This window comes from Dreissena polymorpha, chromosome 7, assembly GCF_020536995.1.
Source record: "Dreissena polymorpha isolate Duluth1 chromosome 7, UMN_Dpol_1.0, whole genome shotgun sequence".
NCBI classification, from domain to species: domain Eukaryota; kingdom Metazoa; phylum Mollusca; class Bivalvia; order Myida; family Dreissenidae; genus Dreissena; species Dreissena polymorpha.
Window position 1 is genome coordinate 86,847,759 of NC_068361.1, and position 22,615 is coordinate 86,870,373.

The window sequence follows — 22,615 nt, forward strand, 5'->3', positions numbered from 1 at the left end:
CACTGTATCAGGCAGATATCATTGCGGTGGTATTATAACAATTATATCATGCAACGCTGTATCAGGCAGATATCAATGCGGTGGTATGATAACAAATATATCATGCAACGCTGTATCAGACAGATATCAATGCGGTGGTATGATTACAAATATATCATGCAACGCTGTATCAGACAGATATCAATGCGATGGTATGATAACAAATATATCATGCAACGCTGTATCAGGCAGATACCAATGCGGTGGTATGATAACAAATATATCATGCAACGCTGTATCAGGCAGATATCAATGCGGTGGTATTGTAACAATTATATCATGCAACGCTGTATCAGGCAGATATCAATGCGATGGTATGATAACAAATATATCATGCAACGCTGTATCAGACAGATATCAATGCGGTGGTATGATTACAAATATATCATGCAACGCTGTATCAGACAGATATCAATGCGGTGGTATGATAACAAATATATCATGCAACGCTGTATCAGACAGATATCAATGCGGTGGTATGATAAAGAATATATCATGCAACGCTGTATCAGACATATATCAATGCAGCGGTATGATAAAAAATATATCATGCAACGCTGTATCAGACAGATATCAATGCGGTGGTATGATAACAAATATATCATGCAACGCTGTATCAGACATATATCAATGCGGTGGTATGATAACAAATATATCATGCAACGCTGTATCAGACAGATATCAATGCGGTGGTATGATAAAAAAATATCATGCAACGCTGTATCAGACAGATATCATCACAGTGGTATGATAAAAAATAATATGCAACGCTGTATCAGACAGATATCAATGCGGTGGTATGATAACGCATATATCATGCAACGCTGTTTCAGACAGATATCATTGCGATGGTATGATAACAAATATATCATGCAACGCTGTATCAAGCAGATATCAATGCGGTGGTATGATAACAAATATAACATGCAACGCTGTATCAGGCAGATATCACTGCGGTGGTATGATAACAAATATATCATGCAATGCTGTATCAGACAGATATCAATGCGGTGGTATGATAACTAGTATATCATGAAAAGATGTATCAGACAGATATCAATGCGGTGGTATGATAACAAATATATCATGCAACGCTGTATCAACCAGATACCAATGCGGTGGTATGATAACAAATATATCATGCAACACTGTATCAGGCAGATATCATAGCGGTGGTATTATAACAATTATATCATGCAACGCTGTATCAGGCAGATATCAATGCGGTGGTATGATCACAAATATATCATGCAACGCTGTATCAGACAGATATCAATGCGGTGGTATGATTACAAATATATCATGCAACGCTGTATCAGACAGATATCAATGCGATGGTATGATAACAAATATATCATGCAACGCTGTATCAGGCAGATACCAATGCGGTGGTATGATAACAAATATATCATGCAACGCTGTATCAGGCAGATATCAATGCGGTGGTATTGTAACAATTATATCATGCAACGCTGTATCAGGCAGATATCAATGCGATGGTATGATAACAAATATATCATGCAACGCTGTATCAGACAGATATCAATGCGGTGGTATGATTACAAATATATCATGCAACGCTGTATCAGACGGATATCAATGCGGTGGTATGATAACAAATATATCATGCAACGCTGTATCAGACAGATATCAATGCGGTGGTATGATAAAGAATATATCATGCAACGCTGTATCAGACATATATCAATGCAGCGGTATGATAAAAAATATATCATGCAACGCTGTATCAGACAGATATCAATGCGGTGGTATGATAACAAATATATCATGCAACGCTGTATCAGACATATATCAATGCGGTGGTATGATAACAAATATATCATGCAACGCTGTATCAGACAGATATCAATGCGGTGGTATGATAAAAAAATATCATGCAACGCTGTATCAGACAGATATCATCACAGTGGTATGATAAAAAATAATATGCAACGCTGTATCAGACAGATATCAATGCGGTGGTATGATAACGCATATATCATGCAACGCTGTTTCAGACAGATATCATTGCGATGGTATGATAACAAATATATCATGCAACGCTGTATCAAGCAGATATCAATGCGGTGGTATGATAACAAATATAACATGCAACGCTGTATCAGGCAGATATCACTGCGGTGGTATGATAACAAATATATCATGCAATGCTGTATCAGACAGATATCAATGCGGTGGTATGATAACTAGTATATCATGAAAAGATGTATCAGACAGATATCAATGCGGTGGTATGATAACAAATATATCATGCAACGCTGTATCAGACAGATACCAATGCGGTGGTATGATAACAAATATATCATGCAACACTGTATCAGGCAGATATCATTGCGGTGGTATTATAACAATTATATCATGCAACGCTGTATCAGGCAGATATCAATGCGGTGGTATGATAACAAATATATCATGCAACGCTGTATCAGACAGATATCAATGCGGTGGTATGATTACAAATATATCATGCAACGCTGTATCAGACAGATATCAATGCGATGGTATGATAACAAATATATCATGCAACGCTGTATCAGGCAGATACCAATGCGGTGGTATGATAACAAATATATCATGCAACGCTGTATCAGGCAGATATCAATGCGGTGGTATTGTAACAATTATATCATGCAACGCTGTATCAGGCAGATATCAATGCGATGGTATGATAACAAATATATCATGCAACGCTGTATCAGACAGATATCAATGCGGTGGTATGATTACAAATATATCATGCAACGCTGTATCAGACAGATATCAATGCGGTGGTATGATAACAAATATATCATGCAACGCTGTATCAGACAGATATCAATGCGGTGGTATGATAAAGAATATATCATGCAACGCTGTATCAGACATATATCAATGCAGCGGTATGATAAAAAATATATCATGCAACGCTGTATCAGACAGATATCAATGCAGCGGTATGATAAACTAGTAATATGGCATTGGTTACGAATTACGAATTCTAGTAATTGAAAACGACCTCGTAGTTATTATTGTGGGGGAACGATCGCTTACCAGTAACATTCTAAAAATACTTAATCATATTTCAGCAGACTTTGAACTTTAACCCAAAACGTTTGCAGACGTATGATGCTAGTTTAGACCTATATATTTCAGCTCGATTGCGTCGAAAGCCTACGGCTTATATAAACGCTCTCGAGTCCGTTTTCTGGGCCTAGAACCAGTACTTGGTGTCTTTGGTGGAGATCCCACGGTGGGGATCGAACCCGTGGCCTCCCGGTCTCTAGGCGGACACCACATCTATTACACCACGGCGACGTATAATGTTACAATTTTATTCAATGTATCTTTCTTAAATAAATGACACGCTTAGCGAATACGAGCTTATTGAGGAATACAAATAGAGGTAAATTTAGCTGAGCTAAATAAACTTACTTGTAGTCTACACTTACCTGGCATTCGATATACAACATGTACATGTATTCAATCATGTCCACGTATTCCATACTTCAAAACGAAGGTGAAAATCAGAAAACTGCAGAAAACAAACGCTTACTTTAAATATTGCACAACGTAATGAACACAAAATGGCAACATTATCGTTCGGGTGTTATTTTATTATTGCGGGCATAATGATGGGATAAATAGAGGATATTTGTTGGATTCGGTGGAATACCGATTTGATTTCACGAGTGATCATAAAAATATATTTTTTTATGATCACGAGTGAATTAAAATCGTTATAAAACCAAATCAAACAAATTTTCTTTTCATTTTATGCTTTTTTCACCGTTTATTTACATTGTAAAAGAGTTTTACTGGAGGATTTCGCTGGAATAATGACGTCATTTCGTCGAAGAAATGGCGTACTTTACAGTAAAGCAGTGAAAATTATCGATATTAGTCACTGTTATTTTTCACTGTTTGAAACAGTGAAATATCAGTTTTATTTCAATGATATGTTTCTATAAACAAAGGGAAAGCATAAAATAAAACAAATTATTTAATTAGTAGCAATTTTCTTATCGATTAGCACACACACACAAAAACATAATACAGCTTTATTAACGGTCAAACTACACAGTTGACACAACTACATTTGACGGGTCCACTCCCAGCGCCTATGGAATGAGTTGAAGGGTATCCTTGTTTAATTTGCCTGTAACCCACAGGTTGTAAAGGCGCGCTGAAAAGAGCAGACACTGCGTTCAGCTTTCAATATAACTAAAATATCGATTCGCTTATACACAATCATCAATCAAAACTGTTAAATAATAAATCGTATAGATAAAACGTGTATCACTAAACTTGTTTCAAAAACACCCTGTTATGTTTTTTAGGATCCAGAGTAAGTCTTCAATTTTGCTTATAATAATTATAATGTTCAGCTTTCAATATGACAATAATATCGATTCGTTTATACGCAATCTTCAATCAAACTTGTTTTATAATAAATAGTATAAATAAAACGTGTATCACTAAACTTGTTTTAAAAACACCCTGTTATGTTCTTACGGATCCAGAGTAAGGTTTAACTTTTGCTTTTAATAATGCCGGGTCCGAATCCCAGTACAGACATTGTTTTACAAGTATTCAACGTTTTTTCTTGATCGTATTTCTATTACTTTGGCGTGTTCTATATATAATAGTTTGATGCGTAAACATGAAACAACATTACGCAATTGTCTGAACGAGGACTTTTAAATTGCTAGAGATATACTCTCCACACAATATCCAATTCATGAATGCTTTTGTACATGCTCTACACGAAAAACATTCATATCACATATTATTTAATAGTATATATAGCGTTAATTTGAGAGACGCTTCGGAAAACGGTGTTAAATGCATGTGCGCAAAGTGTCACTTAGACTAGGAACGACACATTCCGCTTCTATGATATGTTTCGTTTAAATAAAGTATTTTCTTAGCAACATCAAGTTAAGGTGAAAAGTGTCGTCCCTGATAAACCTGTGCACTGTCTAATATCGGATTTTTGTTTTGGTAAAAAACATTTTATAGTGTTTTATCTGAGAGTAATTGTACGTTTTGCAAAGACGAACAAAGACCAACAAATCAATACTGTCAGCGGCTTCTAGCAAAGACAAATGTAAAATCGCCCACAAGGCATTGACTATATTGCAGACTTAAACCCTAAATAATGCGTGTATGTCAGAGTTCATTTACATGTCATCGCTGAGTCTTCTCGACTACATTATGTGGAGACCGGCGCCATATATACTGTGTGTATGCCAGAGTTTATTAACAGGTCATCGCTGAGTCTTCACGACTACCTTATGTGCTGACCTGCGACATATATACTGTGTGTATGCCAGAGTTTATTTACAGGCCGTCGCTGAGTCTTCACGACTACCTTATGTGCGGTCTGCGCCAAATATACTGTGTGTATGTCATTGTTTATTTACAGGTCATCGCTGAGTCTTCACAACTACCTTATGTGCTGACCTGCGGCATATATACGGTGTGTATGCCAGAGTTTATTTACAGATCATCGCTAAGTCTTCACGACTTCCTTATGTGCTGACCTGCGCCATATATACTATACCACAAGCGACCCTTATAATTATATACGATAAGTGCACAGGTTAATGTGGGACGTAACTTTACGCACATCCATTAAACCCAGTTTTACCAGAACGAGACTTATTTTATAATTGTACCATACTTCTGAGGATCTTGCAATCGTCGTAGTTACAGCCTCCGTCTCCGCAGCAGACATCGCAGTTTACGCTGTCATGTTGGCACACTGCTGAGGAACTACCCGCACAACGACGCATAAATTCGAACACATTCCTCATTAAGACTTTACACATCTGAAACAGAGATCGAAATAATCTTGAAGCTTTCATATTGATTCCTTATAGACAGTTAAACGTCGGTGCGCCCATTGTATTGCATTTTGTGTTCTATTTGAGTTATATGTTTTCTTTGTCGATAACTTACACGTTTTGTGTTACAATAGGAGTTGTGCCCGGCTGTATTATCTGGACTTTTACCTTGTTGAAATGAGCCTCTCTCTGAGAAAAGTCGGAAAGTATTGTCCCTGATTAGCCTGTGTGGAATGAACAGGCTAATCTGGGACGACACTTTACGAACATGTTCTAAACCACTTTTCATGGAGCGAGGCTCATATGTAAATGAGTGTGTTAATACATTTGACTTTTCTAGTACTGGATCTGTGGCTACAATAGTATTTGTAATATTATAGAACACATATTAATTTGGATAAAACGAAATAGCTTGATTACACCAAATGTCAGCATAACTTTATTTCGCAAAGTGTAGTATAAACGCTCATACATAGAATTCTCTGGATCATATAACAACGATCTTATCATAACGCCATTTCTCGTTTCATTAAACGAATTATACTTTACGTATATACTAGTATTCACATTAGCAAAGTACACTTACTTAGCGTTTAATTTATTCAATTGGGGTATATGAAAATACACGATTGTCATTGGTTAAGAATTGTCATTCATGAAACTGATTATATATGTATAATAACACAGGCAGGTACAAAACAACAGTTTCAGAGGCTTGTCTGATTGATTCGGCACGCAACGTTTATGCTATTCTTATGGCATTACATTATCAGATGCGATTGCGCTATATGTATGCATGAACATTAACTGTATCACGACTCACGTATTTGTTCTGACACCCGTATTTGAACGTCATAGCCGATCCTGGGTTGTACCCATTGTGGGCATAGCAAACCTGTCAAACACGCATGCAATACTAATTATATTATGTGTCACACAGAATTACACATAACAAAACATAACTTTTTAACATCTCTGATATACAAAAATGCAGGAACACCATAGTCATGTTCAAGCAAAAATTAATGAAAACGTTTTTAACATGTTTGGAAGTTTGAACATGACAATAAAGAAATACAGTATTTAATGTATTGTGTTATGTAAAATGATGAACGTGGCTCGGCTGAATGCTTGTTTGTTTTGCTTGTTTTTTTTTATAATGTAACATAAGTAAATTTGTTATGGTGACATGTATTCTCCAAAGCATTGATGCCCGATTCACATCCGTTTGATTTAAATTGATGTGACTTTTATTCTTTTATTTGGATCACAATTCTAATTTTCTATCGTAAACCTCCATCCAGGTTTCTAAAGCTGTTAAGCAGTTGTGCTGAACTCAAAAAGGGGTCCCATACATAAAAAGATACCTGGTCGGTGTCACACGTAGTGAGAGTGATACAGTCCGAAGGGTTGGAGACTGATGCCTGATCAGACTTGGATGAGTCGCAGAAGAAGCATTGAGTTACGTTCGTATAGTCTAAAAGCACGTGTATAAAATTACATAAATAATGAACATGCTTTGCAAACCAGCGTATAGTTCCTGTGGAGAAAACATACAATATTAGTACATCTATTTAACAAAGTTAATTCAGCTGTGACTTTTAATTAAAATATTTTTATTATTTGATGTTTCGTTATATATTTGTTATGATAAATCATATGAAACATGACACTACTTGGTTTTCGAGGAACTAGGCATTACGAGAAGCGTTCAAGTATGAATGGATGTGGACGTTTTTATCAGACGGCATCGTGATGATCACAAGGAACCGACAGTCGTGGGCATATTTAGATGTAAGTTTCATACTGTATCTTTTTCCGTTAAAATCCGCTCAGTTGGGATGCATTTATGAAAAGCTAAACATTGTTAGTATAATAATATACCAGTATACAACAATGGTTGGTAGAGAGTCACAATACGCCGCGGCATTACTGTCCCATATGAGGATGCGTTGTATTCGTTGTATAGAGTGTTAAGACGTTTTTGGTGAAATTTGTTAAGTTAATTGACATAAAAACATGTATGTTTCGAAAGGTATTCGCTGTATTCATAATTTATTTGCGGGCTGGTTTTAATAGAAGGTAAAAATACTTATGGCTTCGACAAAACAGGAACGTCTGTACAGAAGTTTGGTGTTAAAAATTATGCGTGTTTTATGCAAAGAATATTGCATGTTTTATGCAAAGAAGTATGCGTGTTTTATGCAAAGAATTATGCGTGTTTTATGCAAAGAATCATGTGTGTTTTATGCAAAGAATATTGCATGTTTTATGCGATGACTTGTGCGTGTTTTATGCAAAGAATATTCGTGTTTATGCAAAGAATTATGCGTGTCTTCTGCAAAATACACTGTAAGGCAAATAGTAAGTATTCTTCACATCTTATTGGGAGTATTTTCTACCAATCTTAAACTTCTTTCGATACATTCTAAAGGTCCTTGCTTGCTGGGTTCTCAATATATTGAAAGATTAGCAGAAAAGGGCACTGATGCGCAAAAACATTGTTCAAACATTAAAACCATGAACAGTTAAAAACAAACGTCGTTGGTGACGTGATATGGGTTAAATTTAAAATTGACGAGGTAAGTCAACAGGCATCAATCACGAGTAAACAATGTAATTATACAATGTTATTTACATATCAAGGTTTCGATCTTCAATTTGCTAGACCTTAAGGAAAGTTTGTAAATACAAAGCTTTACAAGTCTAACGTTCTTCAAAAACTCATAACATATTGCAAAAAAAGAGGACACGGTGCATGTATGTCAATGTCATATTTCTGCATGACAATGCGTCATCGCACAAGGAGCGTATTTTATTTATTTTACTTTTTGTTAATGAATGGAAATGTTGGAGTGCTTCCTATACCTCTCAATAAAGCTAAACCTGCCCCTTGTTACTTGCTTAAAGGCAACACATTTCCTATGCCCAGCGCAAATATGTCGGTTCTCCATTGTCACGGTATCATCATTTAAGAATATATCGTAGCATTTCAGTAAAATATGAAATACATTTAACCGTTTGATCAGAAGTCAGAATGTTTACATATTTGTTAAGGGTAAATACTGAAATGGTACTCATTTTAAGTGTTATTGAAATCTATCAATGATACATTTTAGTTTAAACCTATTTATTTTAGCTCGATTGCATCGAAAGCCTTAGGCTTATATAAACGCTCTCGAGTCCGTTTCCTGGGCCTAGAACCAGTACTTGGTGTCTTTGAGGGAGATCTAAAGAACGCCCCCACGATGGGGATCGAACCCGTGACCTCTTGGTCGCTAGGCGGACACCATATCCATTACACCACGGCGAATTTTGTTTACATATTTGTTAATGATACATTTTAATGTATGTATATACTTTCATATTTGAACGCACCTTGGCTACTTCCACAGGGATTGGGGCAAGGTTTTTAGGGATTAATAAAGATATTTAAAAGCAGGAGGAAAATGACTCCGCGCTTGGAATTTGTATTGGTGAAATAAAATGTTTATGGGTGGAAATATTGAAATCCATATTTATTTACCATCGTCATATATGTTAAATGCTCTGAAATGTTTATAGGATAAAACTGAGATAAATACTATGAAAAATCACATGTTGTGTTATTTATACTTTATTATAGAGTTATCTTCATGGTAATATTATATAATAAGTGATGCAACGCAGATAAGTCACACAAGTGAGAAAATCTCAAAATGCTAGCAACTAAATGAAGTACTCTACACAAGTATGAGAAACATGTGTTGGCAACATAAAAAGTACCCATTTGATTATCATAAATATGTATACATAAAGGTAATTACCCGGTCTAATTCCACACAAATGACTGTTACAGTCGTTTTCGTTTGAACAGCATCTGATAACATGGAAAAGTGTGTATATTAACATTAAAGACTCATAAACACTGAAAGTCAACGAATATTTCGTAAAATATTACGATATCCCAACATTTATGAGTGAACGCGAGATTGGCTTCGAGCAGCTCATGAGAACTACATCGTGCTTCTGATGCTGCCTTAAGCCAATCTCTCGTTCGCTCAAAAATGGTCGGATAACGTCGCGGGAAATTCAAATGGAATATATTGTCACACAAAAAATTAAAACGAACATGTTTTATCTCGTTAAATATATGGTACCGAACCACATCTAGCTTTAAAATGTTGGCTATTGCTATAAAGAAAACTGATTTTTAAAAACAAATTTAACATGAAATAAATTTGAAATACAACTTAAAAATAATTTGTTATGTAGGATATACTATTGGATCATAAATTATGGAAGTAATTTCAGACGCACACGGTAAAAGGCATAATTTATCTTAATACCAATTAAGGTTGAAGTTGACATTTTGTATCAGGAGCATAATGAAAAAAACTCAACAAACACATGCTTTGTGTATGTATAAATATATTTACAAATATAAATACATATATAATCCGGGGATTTATATTTAAACGTTATCAACACAAATTTGCATTTATAGTTATACTTGATTTTGTTTTAATATAATAAAGTGAAACGATGCGTTGCCGGTTCGAATATATTTTCGGCAGCAGAGAAAATAAGCTGGTTTCAAACGCTTGGTATACGTTAAAACATATCCTATCGAAGGAAGTGTATGTGTGGTATAAGTTTGAAATGGATGTTAAGACATGACCTGTAACCATGTATACCTTCTGGGAACTCGTATTATAAAATGGATGAACATGTAACAGATTTTTATTTGATAACATTAGTTCTCGATGTGGTGTATGTGTCAACCTACCACCGAGCAACGACGTGACATATATGATACAAGTTCTGAGAAATTATTAACAAATACTTATTTATTAAAAGGTTCGGTGGTATTTACTTTTTTACACTAAAATCAAATATATTTTATTCTTGCTCTTGTATAGATGCTTCTTATTTATGTATTTTTAATTTAAATGTTGATCCATAATTTAATATCCAGGACTTACGTTATTTTCACACAAAAAACATTAAAGCCACCCACCTTGAAATTAAATACATGGCAAGTATAATTGAGTAACGTATTTTATCTATGCCGATTAGAATATATCTGGTGGTTACCAGGTAGAAATCCGTCTTTTTGCGTTTTAAAACTTAAAAATAATCGCGTTTGTCGAAATGGACGTATACGACTAGAAATCCTATTTTCGGTTTTAAAAGCGGTACCGTTTGAAAAATAATAAATTACTTGCTAACAAGGCTATATATTTAATTTAATCTAAATCAATTAGAATATATCTGGTGGTTACAAAGTAGAAATCCGTGGTTGTTTGCGCTTTAAAACTTAACAGCAATCGCGTTTGTCGAAATGGACTTTACGTTTAGAAATCATACTTTCGGTTTTAAAATTGAAAAAAATTACTTGTTTACAAGGCTAAAGATTTAATGACAATTTTGCACACTTTCAAATTGCATCTATATGTATTGATTAACATGTATTTCATTTCAAGGTGTGTGGTTTTAAGTAATAACCGATACATAAAAAGAAATGTTACTGTCACGTAAGAAGTGCGGATTTATTGAAGGTGTATTGAGAAGACAATTACAGCTTTTTTGGATCAAGTGGGTGAAAGAGGGCTTACTGTGAGCAACCGATGAGCTCCTCCCGCTTTCCGATTGCGAGTACACCCCTTCGGCAGCGCTTAAAGTACCACAACAGCAAATAATATAACACAACAATTTTACTTTGTTTGACTGATCATTAGAAAATAAAGCATCTAAACATGTATTACATTTAGTTAATTATGCATATTTCAAGTTTATAAGCATTTATATTGAAATTTGCCGTGTCTAAAAAACTTGTTTGCTTGTTAATTGTTCTTAAAAATATGTATGTATTTTCATACATAATATGCATGTATATATATAAACATGAACCTCGATTCTAACCGGGCATCGAAATGTACATTTTGCAAAAATGTATGTTAATGTTTACAGAAATTTACCTTATTTCTGTAAATAATGTTTTTATTAAGCAAAGTATTTTACAACCAAGCACAAATAGCGTGGTGGAAGTTCAAGCAACGTACTTACATCTCTTGATCGGCAACCTCCTCGGTACACAAATAAGAAGGTTTCCGTCAACACCTCCTCCGTGTAACATTCCTGTGAACGAAACACAATACCTGTCTATTAAAATTGCCAATTAAACGTCGTCTTTGTTTGTCTTATATAATCTTCTTAAGTAAACTCTCGTACTAAAGACAGCGATGGACTATTATTCCGAGGTTATTGATGACCTGGTAGTTGATAATCACCCCGTGACGTCAATAACCGCCGGAGGGCCGTAGACCTGAAGGATATTTTTGACTCATAATGGCGTGTATCGCTGATCACTAACGTCTTAAAAACGTTTGTTTTCGTATACAGAGCAATGTTATTAAAATTGCGCCCCGTATTTGAGTATACTTTTATACTATAGTATATATTTTAGTTTACTAAATCGCAAAGTAATTGAATCTGTGTCCTAGTATAACTATTTGTGACCTCGTGAATGTTTCTATTAAACAAAATTACAGAAGAATTACTCAATACAGTATTGTGTGACGAAAATGTGAATTTTTGTTACCGAAAAACATGCATTATCAAGTTATTATGTTTTTACATTAAACAAAATCATTTACGCAGTGATTTTGAACACGATCATGAATTTATTTAATGTCTAACTTTAACGGTTAGTGGTTTTGTTGATTAATTTCCTAACTGGGCAATGCTGACAAATGTCTAAGTACTGCACAGTTAGTTAAATGTTCGATTAAATAAGAATGTCAAAACCTTTATCAAATGTTTCCAGATGATCTGATCAACTATAACACTTATTCTTAATGAAATTTCCTATGTAAGCATGTTGTCTGAGCAACATGACATGGATCTCTTACATCTTAGAGAATTAAACTGAGAAGCTTGATTTTCATCCTAAAACAAATCAAATTCTTCAACTTTGAACAACTTTGAAGAGAGGTTAGAACGATGAAAACATTTAACGTTTTCCAGAGACGAAGACAACAGAGATTGGCAGCTCCTTCTTCCGATATATCCTGACTTTACGATATCTCGTGCATCAGGGGATCTCGCGAGACCTTAAGAAATATTGAGTAGGCGCCATTTTGAACCAGTAGCAGGTAAATGTACATATGCTCAAATATTGAACCTTACTGTTGTGGTTACACTGCACATTCTTATTGTCGACAAAGGGAGCTGCATATAGTAAGGGCTGAGTGCTTTAAATACTTTAAGAGTATCCAAAACGGGTTCATTTCTTTCGGGCGGATGGATTCTTTTCGGAATTTTCCGAAACGAAGAGTATCGCCCATTACGTCATACAAAGGAAGCCTATGATTAGCGGCTAGCAACCCGAGTATCGGTTCAAGTACCGCAGCGCGGGATAGTATAAAAAAGACGACACTGCGGGAACGCTAGCTTTTACCAAAGGAACTCTCGGAAAACAACATCTAAATTCATAACACATCTACTATCATTTGGAACCAATTAAACAATAACATTTCAACGGCAAGAGGAAGGCGGACTGAAGAATGGATACGTCAATAACTGAGTCTCAATATAAATCGGGGACATGTGTTTATCGACGACTGCTTCTTAAACTTAAACATTAACTTTAATGATACGTTGATAGTCAATATTAATTTCTTCATTAACTTAATGCTCAAATAGTTTATTGTAAGCTTATTGTACGATTATTGTTCTAACAACAATCACCAAGTAAGTAATATAATAAAGATTTGTTGATAATCAAATTAACTTGTTCGTATGTTGTTTGTACACCGAACCAGTTTTTCCGTCACTTAGAGTATCATATTCGGATGATATTTCGGTCCGCATAGGTACGGATTCGCGTTACAATATGGATGGTGAAATGTACCTTATCAGTAGCTGTATCTCAATTTGATTATGGAATATATTGATTACCCCCCCCCCCTCCAACCCCCCAATTAAATAAACGTTTTATAATAAACATGTATAATTGTGTTCATTCTTATTCGCAATCTTACTTTATGTAAATCAGAGTAAATTGTTACACGTAAATTAGTATAAAGAATTGTTGGGTTATGTGTTGGAGTTAAAACCGTTGAAGAAACTACTTGATTAAAAAGTACTTCAGTTTTATAAATTAAGTAAGGATTTAATATATATATATATATGTATATATATATATATATATATATATTTTATTTCAATAAAATACTTATTTAATACTTAATATAAGTTTTTATGGTTTAATTTTTATAAGGTGATCTATAGATACTAATTCTTAGAATTTATTTTAAAACAGGTGCTTGTTAATCAAATTATAATATAAATGTGTGGAACGTAATTTTATAAGGTGTCTTAACTCAGGTACCGTAATATTTAATACCACACAATACCTGGTGTTAAAGGGATCTTTTCACGGTTTGGTAAATTGACAAAATTGAAAAAAGGTTGTTTCAGATTCGCAAGTTTTCGTTTTAGTTATGATATTTGTGAGGAAACAGTATTACTGAACATTTACCATGGTGTAATATAGCCATTTTATGCATCTTTTGACGATTTAAAAACATATAAATTATCAAGCGTTGCAACGCGAAACGATTGAATAATTTGGAGAGTTCTGTTGTTGTCGTTTAAATTTGTAAAACTACGAAGATTGCTTATATAACGTTTAAAATACGCCTCATATGTATGCTTGTCAGGATAGCTCAGTGAGATAATGCGTTTTTACTCCAGAATTCCGGGGGTCACACTGGTTCGAGCCCTACTGCGGGCTTTTTTTTTAATTTTATTTTTGATTTTTCACTGCAGCTTTTAAAATTCAATGTTTACATTTATCAATATAAAGCATTCAATGACAAACTTCAAAACATGCCAAAATCTGTGAAAAGGCCCTTTTAAGACAAATAATTAAAATTGTGTCTTTTACCAGGTTTTGTGTGGTGAAATTGGTGGATTTGTTGTTTAATGTCTTTTTGAGTTATGAATAAATTAATTTAAATGAAGTTCATTTATTTACAAGAAAAGGAATTCTGTATTATGGAAGTGTGTTATGTTACAATGCAACTTTGATGTAACACAAGTAAACTCTATTGTAACCGTAACTGGATTTTCGGAACTTTAACTGTAGTAGTCTGTTATATCTGATGGAAAAATTGCCATTATTAAAATATGCAGTAACACGTCAATTGAACAGCCTGGATGCTTTCGGTGTGAAACTCTGATAGAACGAAAAATAATTCACCCATGAACATTATAAAAGTATGATGCTAACATGTATGGTTGCTTATATGGCTTCTTAATACTTTCCATGAGGCCTGTTGTGACTTACCTAGAGAGTTGTGACTGACCTGTCGGAAGCGCGTTGGCGCATGCGCCATAAGGAGACGCTTGGAGCTAGACAGACTGTTTAACGAACATTCAGTGAAATGAGTTTGTTATAATTACTTATAAATTGGGTTATATTTGAGCAAGTGTTGAGTTTTACGTGGTAAATAAATAGAATACAACATGCCTTTATATTTTTATCTAAATTTAGAATAGCACATAACACATATGGTGTTTATCTAAATTGCTCATTTGTATTTGCAGTTTGACGATGCCTCGAAGGAAACCACTGAGTTATGGGGTGCAGAAGAAGCACGAGTGATCATGACCTATACTTCATGAAGCATCCCAAAATTCACTTGACGATGGTTGCCTGCTCGATGAGGATGACTCCATATCAAAGAACAGTGAGAATGATTTCAACACTGCATTCTATGAAGACAAAGCAACTCAGTGCTGTTCGCCACCGTCAACAACAGCACCACACTCAACAGCAGCTGAAGTTGGAGACCTCTAAGTTGAGATAACTGTGCCTTCTAGGGTTGATCGTTAACATACTGAACGTAGTGGTGTCCCAAAGCCATTTATTGTCAATACGCTTGCTAACGACATGGATATTCTCTGTTTACATTCAGATCAAACCAATGACAAAACATATGCAATCATGAAAGTATGTATTAATGAAGCAGGACAAACTACGGTGTATTTGCATGGTACGGAAGTTGCCCAGTACCTTTTTGTGGTTTATACATTTCTAGTGAGTATCTTTTTGCTTTTTTAATTTATCCTTACACATATAGTGTGTGTCATATGTGAAATTTTCTTTTTAAACCGAAAAACAATATAAAACAAATATCAGGCACGTTTAAATTCTCATATTGTCATACTTACGATTACTAAATAGTGTTTGAAACATTGTTTGTGATGAAAAATTCCTATTTGATTATGGTTTTGATTCAGCAATTAACATTCATAACCTGTCTCATTCGATAATGGCTCTTATGCTTAAATGTATGTTGCCTGCATAAGTTCAGAATAGTAGCTGTTTACTTGCAATATTCTATTTTTAATATCAATAATTTGCTTAATACGTGTAATGTTTGATACATTGCTGAATTTGTTGTGCCAGGTGTATTGGTATTTGGTAATAAATTATGAATTTGTAATGCAATGTCATTATGCTGTAAAAACTATGTTCAAGTATTATTTTATAACATGGACTAAAATTGTTACTATGATGGTTTATAACGAGATCGTATGATCACAAATGGTTTCATAGGCTCCTCTGTAGAAGCCGGGTTTTATTTCATATAATATAGCATTATTTACACAAGAGGGCATACCTTTTAAGTTAAGATAATGCTTCTATACAACATGCCCTCGGAATCCAGATATGCTTTTCATTACCTTTTTACGTTCTAGGCACTTATACACAACTGACTGATGACCTGTACAAATTCACTATCACAATGTTCATCATAATCGGAATACCTAGAAGTAAATCCAGATTTAAATCCTCGGCATCACATGGCATAAAATCCGTCTACGACACGGTGAAGATACACAGAAAAGCGACTAAATACCTGTACCGAGATGCTTTATATCGAATAATGTCACTGTATACGGTTCTGAAGATATCTGTTTCAGCATCGTCTAAGTTATGATACCATGAAAAAAATCTTCACAATGGCAACCTATGTAAAAGGCCGAGCCAGTCCGATTGAGATAATGCTCGGTTCGAGAAATACCGAAATCCCCGTAATTACCGAAATTATATATATTAGTTTTTCACTATCACACTTGGATAAAAACAATGTTTTATAAGTGATTTTATTGTATTTTGCAATATTCTATATAACTATTTGCAGTTTTTTGATAAATAATCAATATTAAGGGGGATTTCGAAAGATTTCTGGGGGTTTCGGGGGATTTCGGTTATTACGGGGATTTCGGTATTTTTACACACCCCTCAAGGTCATACAACAATGGCGGCGCCCATGAATGTTCACACTCGTGTCAAAACTTTCTTACAGCATACATCGGCTTGTTTTGCTATTAAGAAACTGTCATTTAGGATATATGGGTTATTGATTAACTAAATCTCCGCTAATGTCAACAATGGATTGAATTCGAAGGATACATTCGATGTGAATGCAGGAATTCCTGGATACTTGACAGCTTGACTGGTAATTTTAGTTATCAAGTTAAGTCACATTTTGCTTTGGAAATTGTATTCGAGCATTTTGCGACTTATTGAATGACTATGATACCCTATATCAACATATACATGGAATTTGCAGATCACCAAGATGTCCTGAAAACATTTATTACTAAGTGAGTATCCTTGAGTGCCCCATTTCGACGCATACAAGCAGTTTGTTGAATTTGTGTTGCTCAATAAAGGGATTTATGCAATTAATTGTGTTATCTTCATACACATTTACCTTTTATTTACACATTCTAAATTCAATTGATTGTGTTATCAACAAAAAATCGTTGAAAAACGAAATGAACCAAGTCTATGTAACGGCGGCCTTATTTGTTGAGAGTGCCCTATAACGACGCATCTGTTTGGTTACCTGAGTTCAATGTAAATATCACTCCTGTGGAGACTGAATGCATAACATATTAACTCATGATTGTTGTACTTAAATTTGTATTACTGTAAAAGCGATATGGAACTGAAATTAATTAAATCAATTAAGGTTTTTAACTTTTAGATGCCATACTTTCTGGCAGTGGTTTTGATAGGGGCCCCTGTCAGCAACCCCTTGTCATAAGCTGTGTTTATGGAAGTAGGTGAATATAACTTGTACTTCTTTTGTGGAATCTACAAATTTAATTATGTACATGAAAATAAGTAATAAACATAATATGCAATGACCAACATAAACACTTGCAACATGTAGTCAAAATTGTTTTACAGCATAACCAAAAACATATCCGGACTTCAAATCAAAGTTTACGCGTACACCTTTTTCATAGTGAAAATTAATCTATTTATAGTATGTTTTGTCAAATGGCAGTCACGTGACTTATGAATGAAATAGTGAACTTTTGCAGACGAAACCGATGCATTATCCCACGGTCTTATTAACAAAGACATTTGGGTGTAAAGTGTTCAAAAGTTTTGCATTAAGTAAAATTCATAAAATCCATCAATTGCAAACCAATCAACCATATCTTACCTTTTAACCCGCTATTTTCCACATAACAAACAACAACTATAGCGAATTGTGCGTAGTGTACCATGTGCTATTGTATAAAGTCAACGGATGTCGCTTATGTATCAAACAGAGGCAAAACAAGAAATTTCGTCGAATTAGGGCAGCGTCGATTCGGGTAACTCGAGGAAAAGTCTTTGCTCATATTACGGGTTTGTATAATTTCTTCTTTCTATTTTAGTACAGTCGATTGGTGTATAGCAAATTTTAGTGAGAAACGGATAGGTTAAAAGTTTTTAGCAAAATACTTTTATTTACGTAAAGATTACGTGAATACCAAATGCCTATCATTGTTCAAACGATTCATGTTTTAGTTGACGTGTATCAATGTTTAACTTACAATTGTTTCTTTTTTCGAAAGCAAAACAAGGTCACGTTATGAACCCACCATTTTTGTTGACGAAAGGTAATGTGAAGACGTATGATTTCCTGAATTTTGCAGATTTTGTTTGGTAAACAATATGTTCATTGATATAATATTGTAGTATAATGTGTCCTTTCTAACAGTAAGAATGCTCAGAAACCAAATTGATGCGTACCACATAAAATAAGCACGAGAGCTGCAACTCGTGATTAAGTGAAAAACGGACATGTTGCGACACATATTCGGGAATGTGGGTATTGTCTCAAACTAAATGAAAACTCAATCGCAGTTGTCCAATACACATGTGGGTTGGCGCGTGGCTATGATATTTATTAGTAAAAACATCATTTTGAATGAAAAATAATAAAATTATAACGAAAACTCGATTTCTCTGAAAACATATTTTTCACCATAAAATCTATATATATAACAAGGTATTCAACTCAAAAAGACCCGAATATAGGGTGCATAGCTTTGAACAGCCATTACTTCTTCAATATGCAGCAATTTCCATGAACTCGGTCTTACTAAACGCAGAAATGAAGTTCCTTTTCTGGAAATGTACATATCTTGTAATATGTTTTACAAATGCTGGGTAAAATTTCAAGAGATAACACGATACACATGTAATTCGATATAAACCTAAGCGATCCGGTAATTGCTGAATCAGTTTACCCGGAAATTTGCGCTGTAAACAAAAAATATTTGTCGGAATTATAAAACCGCTGGTATGTTTCAATAGGAAAGACATTTGTCTTTCGAGGTTCAAAGGTTTAATTACTGAATGCATGGTCTTTACATTTAAATGAGTCTCGAAGTCCTTAGCTATACGTTATACACCAACCGACTGTATTAAATATCATTTTAAGTCAAATGAACTGTGTCACAGTAACAGAGACATTAAGGCGACAGTGGCCAGTTCAGATCAGCCTGCAGTTGCTTGAAAGCTGTTAGCCTAAAAGCGGTTTTCTGACAATAACAAAAAGTTTAATTGGAAACTGATACGACTGCCCTTTCCCTGTGACCTGGCTCAAATAATAGTATTGTCATTAATCAAATGATTTTATTTCGAACAAAAATCAAGTGTTTTTTAGCTCCACTGGCCAGAGGCCAGCGTGGCTTATGTCATGGTCCTGTGTCCGTCGTGCGTGCGTCCGTGCGTTAACCTTTTTTAAACATCTTCTACTCCTATACAACAAGTCCAATTCTGATAAAACTTCTCACAAATGTTCCAGGGGTGAACCTCTTTCAAATTTGTTCAAGTTATGCCCCTGGGATCAAATTTGACCCCGCCCCGGGGGTCAATATATTAAACATATGCTTATATAAAGCCTATTTTTCGCAAACTTTACAAATCGTCTTGTCCATTACCATCGGGCCTAGTGCTTCCACATTTGGTATGTAGTGAAATCTAATAGTCCTCTACCATTTTTTTTCAAATTATGCCCCTGGGGTCAAATTTGACCTTGCCCCAGGGGTCACACACATGAACATATGCTTATATAAAGCCTATAATGTGCAAACTTTATAAACCTTCTTGTCAATAACCATAGGGCTTAGGGCTACCAAATTCGGTATGCAGTGACATCTAAGAGTTATTTACTTAGTTTGTTCAAATTATGTCCCTGGGGTCAAATTTGACCCTGCCCCGGGGGTCACAAAAATAAACATACGCTTAAATAACGCATATGTTGTGCAAACTTTAAAATCCTTCTTGTCTATAACCGTATGACATACGGCTACCAAATTTAGTATGTAGTGACATCTAATAGTCCTTTACCAAATTTGTTTAAATTATTTCCCTGGGGTCAAATTTGACCCTGTCCCGGGGTCACACAAATGCACATATGCTTATATAAAGCCTATTTTGTGCAAACTTAAAAAACCTTGTTGTCCATTACCGTAGGGCCTAGGGCTACCAAATTCAGTATGTAGTGACATCGTAAAGTTCCCTACTTATTTTATTCAAATTATGCCCCCTGGGGTCAAATTTGACGCTGCCCCGGAGGTCACAAAAATGAACATACGCTTAAATAAGGCATATTTTGTGCAAACATTAAAAACCTTCTTGTCCATAACAGTATGGCATAGGGCTACCAAATTTGATATGTAGTGGCATATAATTGACCGCTACTAAATTTGTTCAAATTATGTCCCTGGGGTCAAATTTGACCATGCTCCGGGGATCACTAAAATGAACATATGCTTAAATAAGGCCTATTTTGTGCAAACTTAAAATCTTCTTGTCCATAACCGTAGGGCCTTGGGCTACCACATTTGGTATGTAGTGATCTTTCATTGGAGGTACAATGCGGCTGGGTTCTAGTTCGCAGCGTAATCAAGCTCCGTGTAATCGGTATCCTACAATAAATAAGTGCAACTCCAGGAAGTGTTTATGTTGCAAGTTTTTAAATATGTCATCTTTTATTCTTTCATCTGTTAAGAACCGTAAATTTTCAGTTAATATTAAATCCGATGTCTCATGAAATTATATGCATGTGGTTTATGTTATTACTTGAAATGTACACTGTTGTGCTGCGCAATACGTTGGGCAGACTGGTAGATCACTTAAAAAAACGTTTTAGGGAACTTTTTTTTTAACTAAAAATAACAATAAATTTTCTAACTTCATTTACCAGCACTTTAATAAAACGGGTCATAGCGTAACAAATATTTCAATTCAGCCTGTGGAGCAACTTATTTTTAATAATAGTACTTCAAATCAGTGCCAATTAAAAGCAAGGTGCATGTCAGAATTTGAATGGATTAAACGTTTGCAATCAGCTTACCAACTTGGATTAAATGATAATATTCTAAATGTTGGAACAATTTCTCAAAATAAATCGATTAATTCATTTACTCTGTTTAGTAAACGTCTAAGAAATAAACGTTCACATGGCATTAGGAAAAATGGTAACTTAAGGCGTAAATTTAAACGTTTGCTTTCTTTTAATGACTGCTACACATTATTACAAAATGGGGGTAAACATAAATTACTAAGTGCACTTTGCTCTCTTTCTGTTTCTTCGTTGGCGCATATTGATAAGGAATGTAAACTTATTTTACTTCAATCTGACTCTCTATATGAATGCGCTTGTATTATTGAATCTTTCACTGACTACTATCTTAAACCTTTTATTGAAAATGTACTTAACAAAACTAGAAATCGTATCAAAATTGAGTTTTGTAACAAAGTCTTGATTTAATTGCCCTTCCTAAAATATTCAATGAAAAAAATGTACGTCTGTTGATTCCCCCTTATTTCCGCAATACTGAATCACCACTTATTTGCTACAAATATAGTAAACCTGTAAGAAGTATCGTTTTTAATTATAATTCTATTTCCACATATATAAATGTAATAAGAAATTCTCCTACATTATGTGACTGTACTAATTCTAAATATATATATGGTCCAGTTGGACATGTTATTACTGGGAACCTTAATTTTATTCAAAATAAAAACCTTAGAAATTTACTACGCAGAGGCCCTAAGTACAGACTGCCTATTCATGTTGATTTTGATGACTGCATTAAGACTATCGTAACATCCTTAATGATTATTGCACTAAATGGTGCAGGAAGGAAAATGCTGAAATTACTGCACTCAATGATTGGAAAACATAAATATTTAGTATGGCCATGAATTCAATATGTTTTTATGATACAAATACTTTGGCCCTACCACAGTCACCTAAATTTAATAAACAAAATCTCTGTAAATTGCTTGAAGACTTAAAATCTAAATTCGTCTTAGTTCCTGTTGATAAGGCTGCTAATAATGTTATAATAATATGACGAGTGTTTTATGT

General features: G+C 34.5%; 2 protein-coding genes across 3 annotated transcripts in view; both read right to left on the reverse strand.

Annotated features, from left to right (window-relative positions):
• LOC127837588 (uncharacterized) overlaps nucleotides 1-22,615 on the reverse strand; it is a 377,541-nt gene that overhangs the window by 327,608 nt on the left and 27,318 nt on the right. The gene's annotated exons all lie outside the window — the stretch shown is intronic.
• Nucleotides 4,084-22,615, reverse strand: part of LOC127837589 (uncharacterized) — a 253,953-nt gene continuing 235,421 nt past the window's right edge. For both annotated transcript variants that reach the window (XM_052364847.1, XM_052364844.1), the window contains 2 exons: nucleotides 5,723-5,870; nucleotides 4,084-4,222 (listed from right to left, as the gene is read on the reverse strand). In XM_052364847.1, coding sequence (XP_052220807.1) covers nucleotides 4,158-4,222; nucleotides 5,723-5,870 — 213 coding nt within the window. In that variant the 3' untranslated portion in view covers nucleotides 4,084-4,157. The remainder of the gene's footprint in view (nucleotides 4,223-5,722; nucleotides 5,871-22,615) is intronic.